At 40.8% G+C, this 12,410-nt stretch overlaps 1 protein-coding gene across 1 annotated transcript in view; it reads right to left on the bottom strand.

Annotated features, from left to right (window-relative positions):
- Positions 1–2,267: 2,267 nt before the first annotated feature.
- LOC110526602 (TOX high mobility group box family member 3-like) overlaps positions 2,268–12,410 on the bottom strand; it is a 65,023-nt gene continuing 54,880 nt past the window's right edge. Inside the window, exons 4-7 of the mRNA XM_021607704.2 lie at positions 8,106–8,366; positions 7,416–7,646; positions 6,684–6,764; positions 2,268–4,622 (exon numbers count right to left, since the gene is read on the bottom strand). Of these exons, the coding sequence (XP_021463379.1) occupies positions 3,771–4,622; positions 6,684–6,764; positions 7,416–7,646; positions 8,106–8,366 (1,425 nt within the window). The 3' untranslated portion in view covers positions 2,268–3,770. The remainder of the gene's footprint in view (positions 4,623–6,683; positions 6,765–7,415; positions 7,647–8,105; positions 8,367–12,410) is intronic.

Genomic DNA, 12,410 nt, shown 5'->3' on the forward strand with positions numbered 1-12,410 from the left:
CACAGATATTGGCTGTAGCTTGGGTGTGGGGTATGGTCCAAGCCTACGTGGGTCTGGGTGTTTGGGGGACTAGGAGTTAGTAGCAGCAGGGCTATTGTTGTGGCTACATTGTATCTGTGCATTGAACAGGAAAACACAGGACCCAAATAAATCATTAAAATATAGGGATCATATAGGTTCCACGTCTGGCTCCTCAGGCTTCCTCTAACACAACGCCAAGCATATGAGGCATAAGACCCGAATACGGATGAAGGCAACTGGCTCAGGTTATGCATGAAGCATATAGCCCAGGGTTGGGCAACTTTGATGGTGGTAGGGGCCAAACAAATCTAAACGCATCATGAGGGGCAGCAGTTGCGAGCAAAACATTTTAGCAGCCCCTCCTCTTGAGAATTAAAGTACATTTCTGCACATTTTGACATAGGGCGGAGTGAATTGGCAATGGGTCGGAGAGGAAAATGTGATGTTTTACAGCTAATTTACAAAAATTCTACACATTTTGCCATAGGTGGAAAGAAATGTTTGCAGTTTTTGATATGATATCTGAGTAAGACTGACTAACAAAATTAATGGGGGCCCCCCAGCCGGTAATTTAACCATGATTTATTACGTTTAGATCACTGGCCGCTAGACTAACTTACCAATCGAAAACAAATTAGCTGACATGGGCTAATTGAGTGACTATCAGTGACTGACATAACAAGAGAAAAACTGCTGATGCACAGCCACATTTCGAAATTGCACCTTGTGTATTCTACGATTCTAACTTGTAAACAGTAAGTTGAGACCACGACTGAGTTTTTTTTGTGGAAATATATCAGAGGGCCTTCAAATGTTGCCCATCCCTGATATAGCCTATCATATGACTTATTATGTTAGGTTTGTTATCAAAACTGGCAAATTGTGAGGAGGAATCATTTATTATACATTTTGCACTAGCCTATTTCTGCAAATGTAGATAAATACACTGGTTGTGATGTAGTGTAAATGCCTGCAGAAAACCTCAATGGAAGTCCACTGAAAGCAAGTGAAATATATTCAGCTAGGTCTTCAATCTAATCCAGTCAGTCTCCCAAAGAAGACTTACTCAACAGTAATCATTTAAAATGTATGTTGAGGATGTAGGCTACTAACAATGTTTTGAAAATAAATCTGTAACCTTTTTATTGAACAGTCCCAAAACTCCCATCCCTGGCTGTGAGATATTTGTCCACACAGTGACCGTGCTGTGGGGTTATGGAATAACAAGGAGCTCCATGCATTATTAATGAAAGCTCCGCTGCGAATCTGTTCAGAATAATATTAGCCATTTCCCTCCGCCTCATTACTGTGTTTTTAAGCATGTGTTTGGTCGCCATGGACACCCCACTCAACATTTTCTCTCATTCCTTCCCCCCCACCTCCCTCCTATTGAGATTCAGGTCATGGACGGCACTTGCTGTTTTTCATTTTCATTTCATCATAAGCGCTTTTAGGCTGTTGCCAGAGCTTATTTGCAGTTTTCCTGCGGACCTCTTCACTACTGCCTTCTGACAGGACAGATGCTGCAATTAATCACGCCGGACGGAGAAATGGACTCCGTTGCTCCACACAGCGATGAAGAGCCAATCACTACACACTAAGCAACAGCAGCCAGCCCTCAAAATCCAAATTACAAATGCCTTTTCAAACGAACTAATTGAATACAAAGCCACAATTTTAAAATGATATAAATCGGCGGTATAAAATATGCATGAGTTTTATTTCACAATTTTTTTACAGGTTTGGTTAAAAATAAATGTCTCTCCCCCTACATAGTCTAATGGCTTTGCTGCTCATTGTGGATATATGATGATTATTGTTTGCCAGTCTTCCCTCCCCCACTCACTCTCCATGTTGATGTAAGCTCAGAGCCCCCTGATGATAGGCTATCTTAGAAATGAAGTAGTTAATATGTGGTGGTACGAAACGGTTAGTTCCTGGTGAAGAAAGAGTCAAAATCCAAAACATTTGTCAGTGAGAATGAGGACTGTTATTGAGACAAGCACCAGTTACATGCTGACTCTTTCCAGTCTCAACACTGTTTGTTTGACACAGTTACAATGGTTGGTACTCCATGTTGAAATCATGTTGAAATCACACATTTTTCAATATCTAACAATAAGGAGACGTCATACAAAATTATGGCTAGTAATCGTATAATTGATGGAATGTCTCTGGTTGTGTTTTCATTTAAGCTCAAATGTTAAATTAATTGTCCTATTAACAGCTGAAAAACAAGTAGAATATTCATACTGAAATGTATTTATTCTATGCACAGTTTTCAAAAATCAGTTGGATTTTTATCTGTAAGCAAAATACAAACAAATTAATTGCTGCTATTTTAACTCATAAAAAAGTATAAAAGAGCAGAAATGCACTACGTGATATAGCAATCCACAGGTCATTTTACCAATGTTTTAATTACAGCCTCACATATTAAAACTTTACAACAGGTGATATGAAAAATGTACAACTTTTCTCTTTTCATCATGGATATATCACTTCATCTGGCAAGAAAATACCCTCATTGCCTTTTCAATTGGCTCTGACAGTGCAACAAAGTGTCTCTGCTACTTCTTCTTACTTTTGATAAGTTTTGTAGTATCAAGGAGTACGTAGTGTAAAAATACATCAATCAATCATGAAACCATCAACCTTGATCGTGGAATTTTTCATTTACCATAAAATATCCCCTTTATCACACCAAATAAAAACATAATTTAATTGTTAAACATCTGAGGTAAAAACAAATACATAAAAGGAGGATTTTTTGGAGTGCCAGTTTTACACACACTTTTTGAGCAAATGGGTATTTTAGTGAAAAGAGGAGGTCCCCAACTCTACAAAACACTTACAGCAGGTTACATTTACAGTTTGATGACATATGATGACATAAATGATCTTATGGCAGTTTATGTCTCTCAGTCTGTCCATTCTTCCATTCCTCCATCCAGCAACCCCCACAATCCCCCATCCCCAAGACATTTTTCAGTTCCCTTTTTCCTTAAGATATTGTCTCTTGCCTTCATGCCATAGGATGAATGCGCTCAAATATCACATTGGCCTGAAATGCATGATGGATTAATGGAGAATTTCCCTTAGGCAATTTGTTAAACAGTTACATCTGCAGGAATGTAGGGCAAGAGAAAAATGGAAAAAATTTAGAAAGTCTCATAATATAATGGCCAGTGTGGAAACAAGTTTAATGTGTGGATTACTGGTCTCCAGTATGGTACCTGTAACTCATTCAGTTCAGGTGTTCTTCTCTGGGAGAGGTTAGAGCTGCAAAAATGCCTGTTGAAATCCATTCAATGTGTCCAGTAGTTGAGCTGAACGGACAACTTTGACCCCATAAATAAAGCTCTATCGTTAAATAAAAACAGGGCATCCCTTCCCCTGTGTGAGTCAGGTATACCAGTCTTTTCACAAATGTGCCCAAAGTCAGTTTTGAATTGACTACTGAGCGGAGAAGGACAAGAAAACAAACAATAAACAATCAATGGGCATTTGCCTACCGACTTTTCCTCATAGCGCAGCCTATTTTATAGACAAAATCCAGCTAAGTTATCTGCCCCTTTACACGTCTACGTAGGTATTCATATCCGTCTATAACAATGGACAAGTTCTTTGTAAAACATTCTAATTCTTACACACTTCTTAAGTGCAACTTAGAAAAGCAATGTGGAAATTATGCTTTTATTTCTATTCCTCTTCTTTGAGATAAGATAGATATCTTCCATTCATTTGGCTCAGTAGATGGAGACCTGGGACAGAACCTGGGCGTGGGCCTGGATCTGGGATGGGTGTGGCTGCTGTGAGGCGGGTTGGGGACTGCCCATGGAGGCGGAGCCCCCCACTGATTGAGGCGTGCTGGGTGAGTGCTGTGGTGGGGAACACTGGGACTGGTGCTGTTGCTGCTGTTGTTGGAGATGCTGCTGCATCTGCTGCTGGTGGAGCTGCTGCATCTGCATCTGGTGGAGTTGCAGTTGCTGTTGTTGCATGTCATGCCTCTGCTGCTGCTGCTGTTGTTGTTGTTGTTGTTGCTGCTGCTGTTGCTGCATGTTGTGTTGCTGCAACTGCTGTTGGAGGTGGTGCTGGAAATGCTGATGCTGCATCTGCTGCTGGATCTGCTGGTGGTGCATCTGCTGCTGCTGCATCTGGTGGTGCTGCAGGTGTTGCTGCATCTGCTGCTGCTGTGTCTGCTGCTGCTGCAGCTGCTGCATGTGCCCCCCCACGCCACCCTGCATGGGAGGGCTCATCTGGGACACGGCCGTGGGCTGGGCCCCGGCCACCATGGCCCCTCCTCCACCACCTCCACCCATCTGGTTCAGCAGCTGGGATGGCACACCGTTGGTCATGTTCTGGTGCTGCACCGTCACCGAGGTCACGATCTGGTTGCCCCCCATCCTCATCTGCAGCGGCTTGGGGGCGATGGCCCGTGGCATGCCGTTCTGGAGAGCCTGAGCCATGGAGGACATAGAGGACATGGACGGGTGCTGGGAGAGTGGCGAAGGCAGCATCAGACCTGGGGACAGGCTGGTGGAGGCCAGGGTCTGCTGGACTGAACGGATGGTCTGAGCCTCTGCTGATTCCTGGGCAGCCTGGAAGCGAAACAACAGCATGTTAGATACAGACTAGGAATGGACACTAGACTTACTCACTAAACAAATATGTTTATTTTGACAATAGCCTGAGGTAACAACGTAAAGCTATAAAGCCTCTTACTTTTCTAAGATTGTAATCTTGAAAAGATTCAGGATGTTGATGCAGTTCGTGCAGGAAGATTTGAATATCTACAGTTGAAGTTGGAAGTTTACATACACCATAGCCAAATACATTTAAACTCAGTTTTTCACAATTCAATCCTAGTAAAAATTCCCTGTCTTAGGTCAATTGGGATCACCACTTTATTTTAAGAATGTCCAATGTCAGAATAATAGTAGAGAGAATTATTTATTTCAGCTTTTATTTCTTTCATCACAATCCCAGTGGGTAAGAAATTTACATACACTCAATTAGTATTTGGTAGCATTGCCTTTAAGTTGTTTAACTTGGGTCAAACGTTTCGGGTAGCCTTCCACAAGCTTCCCACAATAAGTTAGGTGAATTTTGACCCATTCCTCCTGACAGAGCTGGTTTAACTGAGTCAGGTGAATTTTGACCCATTCCTCCTGACAGAGCTGGTTTAACTGAGTCAGGTTTGTAGTCCTCCTTGCTCGTACATGCTTTTTCAGTTATGCCCACACATTTTCTATAGAATTGAGGTTAGGGCTTTTTTGCCACTACTTTGGAAGTATGCTTGGGGTCATTGTCCATTTGGAAGACCCGTTTGCGACCAAGCTTTAACCTCCTGACTGATGTCTGGAGATAATTTTCATTCCTCATGATGCCATCTATTTTGTGAAGTGCACCAGTCCCTCCTGCAGCAAAGTACCCCCACAACATGATGCTGCCACCCCGTGCTTCACGGTTGGGATGGTGTTCTTCGCCTTGCAAGCCTCCCCCTTTTTCCTCCAAACATAACGATGGTCATTGTGGTCAAACAGTTCTATTTTTTGTTTCATCAGACCAGAGGACATTTCTCCAAAAAATACGACCTTTGTCCCCCATGTGCAGTTGCAAACCGTAGTCTTGCCATCTATTTTGTGAAGTGCACCAGTCCCTCCTGCAGCAAAGTACCCCCACAACATGATGCTGCCACCCCGTGCTTCACGGTTGGGATGGTGTTCTTCGCCTTGCAAGCCTCCCCCTTTTTCCTCCAAACATAACGATGGTCATTGTGGTCAAACAGTTCTATTTTTTGTTTCATCAGACCAGAGGACATTTCTCCAAAAAATACGACCTTTGTCCCCATGTGCAGTTGCAAACCGTAGTCTTTCTTTTTAATGGCGTTTTTTTTAACAGTGGCTTCTTCTTTTCTGAGCGGCCTTTCTGGTTATGGCGATATAGGACTCGGTTTACTGTGGACCTAGATACTTTTGTACCTGTTTCCTCCAGCATCTTCACAAGGTCCTTTGATGTTGTTCTGGGATTGATTTGCACTTTTCGCACCAAAGTACGTTTATCTCTAGGAGACAGAACGCGTCTCCTTCCTGAGCGGTATGATGGCTGCGTGGTCCCATGGTGTTCATACTTGCGTACTATTGTTTGTACAGATGAATGTGGTACCTTCAGGCATTTGGAAATTGCTGAGTTCTGACCCACTGGAATTGTAATACAGTGAATTATAAGTGAAATAATCTGTCTGTAAACAATTGTTGGAAAAATGACTTGTGTCATGCACAAAGTAGATGTCCTAACCGACTTGCCAAAACTATAGTTTGTTAACAAGAAATTTGTGGAGTGGTGGAAAAATGAGTTTTAATGACTCCAACCTAAGTGTATGTAAACTTCCGACTTCAACTGTAAGTTTACTACTTATCACAATGAAATTCAAATCAAATCAATGTATATTTGTCACATGCACAGGATACTGCATGTATAAATGGTACAGTGAAATGCTACCTTGCAAGTGCTACTCAAGAATGCCGTACAAATATCAATAATAATCAAGTCAAATCAAAAATATAACAGTCAGAAAGTCAGAAATAAAAGTAGGGGTATTGGGCTTCTTTCCAGCAGTTCACACTTCTGTTGGCTGAAAAGTGAAAGCAGTGTCTCACCTTTGAAACCAGGCTGGCGCGGTAGGCAGCGAGGGCTTTTAAATATTCCTTTTTAGCAGCCTCTGTTTTGCTTTTATAGCCCTGTTATGACAAGACGGACAGGTGTGAACGACAGGTGACAAACAAAGGATCACTCTGTAAAGAGATACAACATCTAGATGCAGGCATAGGAAGCACAATATAACTGACTAAACAGCCTTCTTCTTTTGATGTCTATATTCATCGATTTATTTCTGTAGCTCTCCACATATTGATTGGGAAAAGAGCGGGCAGGAGAAATTATACAATCTGACTTCATGCATCCCCTTAGAGCAATTACTGCTAATTACTGATCATCATGCATTTGCTTCTCAATCAGATATAAAAGTCAAGGGCCCGTATTCACAAAGAATCTCAGAGTAGAAGTGCTCATTCAGGATCTGGTAAGTCTCCCCTGTCCTGTTCATATATAATCGTATTCAGTATGATCTAAAAGGCTAAACTGATTCTATATCAACACTCCTAGTCTGAGATGCTATGGCTGCGTTTACACAGGTATCCCAATTCAGATTAGTTTTTTATTCCACTAATTGGTCTTTTGACCAATCACATCAGATCGTTTTCAGATTGGTCAAAATTAGTGAGAAAAAGATCAGAATTGAGCTGCCTGTGTAAACACAGCCTTTGTGAATGCAGACCCAGTGGAGTAAATGTCATAGTGTAGGATTGTTCTGACAGATAATGATGGATTACCTGCTTCTGTTCCTCTCCCAAGCCATCCCACATGGAGGCCACTATCTTGGAAACCTCTCCGAAGGTGGCGTTGGGGTTTTGACCCTTAATGGCGGCCTGTGTGTCTCTGAAGAACAGGGCGTAGGCTGAAACTGGCTTCTGGGGCTCGTTGGGGTCCTTCTTCTTCTTCTTCTTGGGGGTCTTGGGCTTCTTCCCAGCATCTGGTGCTGGGCGCTTCTCTCCCGCCATTACCTGTTACAAGAAGAGTGATCTGGTTTAGACAGATTAATGCAATTCAATGGTGACATGTTGTAGTGCCAAAATAATTTTATTTTGTTAAACTAGGCAAGTCAGTTAAGAACAAATTCTTATTTACAATGACGGCCTACCCCTGCCAAACCTGGACGACGCTGGGCCAATTGTGCGCCGACCTATGGGACTCCCAATCACGGCCGGATGTGATGCAGCCTGGATTTAAGCCAGGGACTGCAGTGACGCCGCTTGCACTGAGATGCTGCGCCACTCAGGAGCCCAAATGTGCATGTGACACTTTACTAACACAACCACCCTCAACAAATGTATATGAATATCAAGCAGTCACTGTGCTATTCAATCAGGTCTATTTCACACTAAAGTGAGCACAGTCTTAGTACAGCCTTCTTTAAAATGTGTTTTTATTTAAGGCCCTTTCATAGAGTTTTCCTCACTCACCCTATTGTCCTGGTCTTGGTCGTCCTCGTTGATAGAGCTGGAGGGTGAGGGCGTGGCCGACTTGCTGGTTGGTGGTGAGGGCGAAGTATGGGGGATTTTGGGTCCTGTCATGTTCAGGCCCAGCTGGGCGCTGAGCTGGGACTGGTTGATGGTGGTCAGCTGGTTACGAGACATCATACCATTGGGGTTGTTCATGCTGATGATGGATCTCATGACCATGGCGGGATTAGGGGGGTACTGGCGGAGGTGGCCCTGCATGTTCTGAATCAGAGGAGAAAGAGGGAAACGTCAGTAAATATGACAGCATCTTGTAAGAGACTGTACTGTATCTGTAGCCTTGTACCAGATCTGTTTGTGCTATATAGCCATTTGTTTGGCATCACAACCAAGTAGGACTTGGCTATACAGCACAAACAGATATTGGACCAGAGCATAGCAGTAAAATAATCTGGTCATCACATTCTTCCAGACTGTCACATGGCCACAATGCATCACATAACATAACACATGGCCCTGGGTCTTTAACTTCTCCCATTATCAACTTTGATGAATTATCTTGAAACCTGAGTCGCCAGTTTGATCTGCCATTAATAGATGGCTTCACAGCTCAATTGATACGGTTCACAACACTTTATTGTATGGAAATCTGTGGCACAGCTTTGACTGCTCAGACTCTGGTGTATAATGGACTGAGTTAGTACCCTTGAGATGGTTAGGCTACATAACCTCAAATGCCAGGACAAAAACATTTGTATGCACAATGACTACCTCAAAGAGTTTTTGGATTTAATGCCCATGCAACAAATAAAAATGCTATACATTTCTGTGAAGTCTGACATTTTGAAGGTTATACATTTCCCCTGGCTGGCAGATGGGGGCACAAAACGATACCTCCTCCAGTATGTTTCGAAATTAAATGCTATCTGCTGGCAGGTTTCATAGATCATACTTTAACTGCCAAAGAGTGAAAAAATATTTCTATATAATCAACTCTATAAATCAACTGGCTGAAAGATACGATTGGCATGTCATGGGCATTTTTCTTCCTCTTTTTACCGTTGTGGGTATATCATACCATCTTCACATTTTCTAATATATTTTCCAGATTAAACATTATGGTTTTCAAAAGCTCTTTGTGTCAAGAGAGAGGAATAGGTAGGTGTTTGCATTGATTGCACAGAGGATGGAATTACATGGCCAGCCATTCTCTCAGAGGGGAGAATGATCAGCGGTGCAGCAGAGATGGCAGGGAATAGTGAAAAATAACCGAACACAACAAACATGTGGTTTGTTTGGGAGGTGTGTGTGTTTGTGTGGTGTGTGTGTGTGTGTGTGTGTTCGTGTGTTCTCCCTGAGTAACATCCATCTGGTATTCAGCAGCAGCACAAAATCCATCTCTCCCAACATCAACACATCATATCATATACCCACACACCTTGCTTTATTGAGAGAACCTTACGAACCCTGTCTTCAAAACAATATTCAAACACCTTCTCAGAACAGAAACATATTGAATTTACAATCCATTTGTCTCCCATCTTTCTCATGTGCCATGTCTACTACCTATCATAAATCAGTCTACAAGGCAGATATGTATTCAATATTTACATAGAAATACTCCACCAGAGAAGGAATAGAATACAATTTAATGATGCAAACATGCCAACCACTCAATTCTCTCTTTGAATAAATAGTGAAATAAAACATGCCAACCACTCAATTCTCTCTTTGAATAAATAGTGAAATAAAACATGCCAACCACTCAATTCTCTCTTTGAATAAATAGTGAAATAAAACATGCCAACCACTCAATTCTCTCTTTGAATAAATAGTGAAATAAAACATGCCAACCATTCAATTCTCTCTTTGAATAAATAGTGAAATAAAACATGCCAACCATTCAATTCTCTCTTTGAATAAATAGTGAAATAAAACATGCCAACCATTCAATTCTCTCTTTGAATAAATAGTGAAATAAAACATGCCAACCATTCAATTCTCTCTTTGAATAAATAGTGAAATAAAACATGCCAACCATTCAATTCTCTCTTTGAATAAATAGTGAAATAAAACATGCCAACCATTCAATTCTCTCTTTGAATAAATAGTGAAATAAAACATGCCAACCACTCAATTCTCTCTTTGAATAAATAGTGAAATAAAACATGCCAACCATTAAATTCTCTCTTTGAATAAATAGTGAAATAAAACATGCCAACCATTCAATTCTCTCTTTGAATAAATAGTTAAATAAAACATGCCAACCATTCAATTCGCTCTTTGAATAAATAGTGAAATAAAACATGCCAACCATTCAATTCTCTCTTTGAATAAATAGTGAAATAAAACATGCCAACCATTCAATTCGCTCTTTGAATAAATAGTGAAATAAAACATGCCAACCATTCAATTCTCTCTTTGAATAAATAGTGAAATAAAACATGCCAACCATTCAATTCGCTCTTTGAATAAATAGTGAAATAAAACATGCCAACCATTCAATTCGCTCTTTGAATAAATAGTGAAATAAAACATGCCAACCATTCAATTCGCTCTTTGAATAAATAGTGAAATAAAACATGCCAACCATTCAATTCGCTCTTTGAATAAATAGTGAAATAAACTTGAGCAATGGGATAGCGATGTAATGTTGACTTACATATCTTCAGTTTGAAACCGTTCCACTTGATGTGTAAGTCTCATTGTCACCTCCAGTAGTGACTCTCTGCTCATTGAGAGCATCACAGATGAAACACACTGAGCTCTTTAGCCATGACTATCTTTGTAACAACATTTCAACACTTCAACACAATATCACAATGATGCAATATCACTTAGAGCAATGACACATCCTGCCATTTGTGTCAAATGTTGAGTTTTCTTCATAACAGCGACGGTCATAGCATTCAAAGATCGTTTGCCTTTCAAAATGTATCTTGTGTTTGCTGGCTTTAGTGATAGCTGGCCTTTTTGTAAATGGGTTTGTGGTGAAATAGCTTACACTAGTGTTACAATAATATCACATAACCCAGCTTGCTAAAAAGACTATAGTTGTATAATATTATAAACTGGACTGGTGGCTATAAATACATCTATGGCTCTTTACAACTCACAACTATTTACCTAAAAGAGTTATTAATGTAATCTATATGAAAAAACTATATATTTGCTATGTAACTTCAGTGTTAAAAAATGACCATGTATGTAAAATGTGTGTAACATATATGCTGTATGTAACAGAAAAGCTGTACAAACAAAGTTTGAAGAGGAGTGAGTGATTATAGAGTAGGTGAACATACCCTAGCTTAGGCCTAATGTTAACACATCTATGTTAACCATACTATCAAAACACCCCTGGATAGTACTAGTCCATGAGAAAGGATATCATCATTTCCAGCTACAGTGGCTGTGATTGTAATGTGTGAATCTGCAACAAGTCTGTTAATTTATGTCCTTCTGTCCTCTCATTTGCATTTTAATTGGAATATTGTCTGCATCCCAAATGGCACCCTATTCTTTATATAGTGTATACTTTTAACCAGGGCACAAAGTGCACTATGAAGGGAATAGGGTGCCTTTGGGACGCAGATATTGTCTGCAGTCACAGCAGACATCTAAGAAGATAGCTTGATAGTCATCATAAATCAGTAAATAAGTCCTTATCTCGAATGCACAGTGGCCAGATGTGACAAGCCAACCCCTTCTCTTCTCTCCCCTATCAGGCTCCATCCAACTAGTGTGTGTGTGTGTGTGTGTGTGTGTGTGTGTGTGTGTGTGTGTGTGTGTGTGTGTGTGTGTGTGTTTGTATACATGGACATGTGTATCAAACACAAGTAAACCCAGAGTCTATGCAATCTACTCTCCAATCAATCAATCAGTCTCTCAACATCTATGCCTTTTAAAAACCTCAAGCTCAAGGAGCCAGCAGCAAAATGATACACAGCAAGTCATGTGTACCTGTCAAGCTGTCACAAGCATATTGGCTTGTTTGATAGAAGGTTGTTGGCTTTGACTACACATCCTATCCTCTCCTCTGCACCAAAGCATCCCAACAACTATGAATAAGATGCAATAAAAAAAACAACAATAGCCGAGACCCTTCCACAACACACTGGCTAATAAACACAGCAGCTGGACTGAAAATGCAACATTACTCATTCAGAAGTACCAGAGATAAAATCTCAATAGCAGCGATGTCAATGAAAAGAGCCTTGGGTCTGTTCTTGAAGATATTGGAATCAGAATTTGGGGAGGTGGGAAATTTATTACCAGTGGCACTGTGTGAGCCGTAACAGGCTGAAAAAA

This window comes from Oncorhynchus mykiss, chromosome 6 (assembly GCF_013265735.2).
Source record: "Oncorhynchus mykiss isolate Arlee chromosome 6, USDA_OmykA_1.1, whole genome shotgun sequence".
Lineage (NCBI taxonomy): Eukaryota > Metazoa > Chordata > Actinopteri > Salmoniformes > Salmonidae > Oncorhynchus > Oncorhynchus mykiss.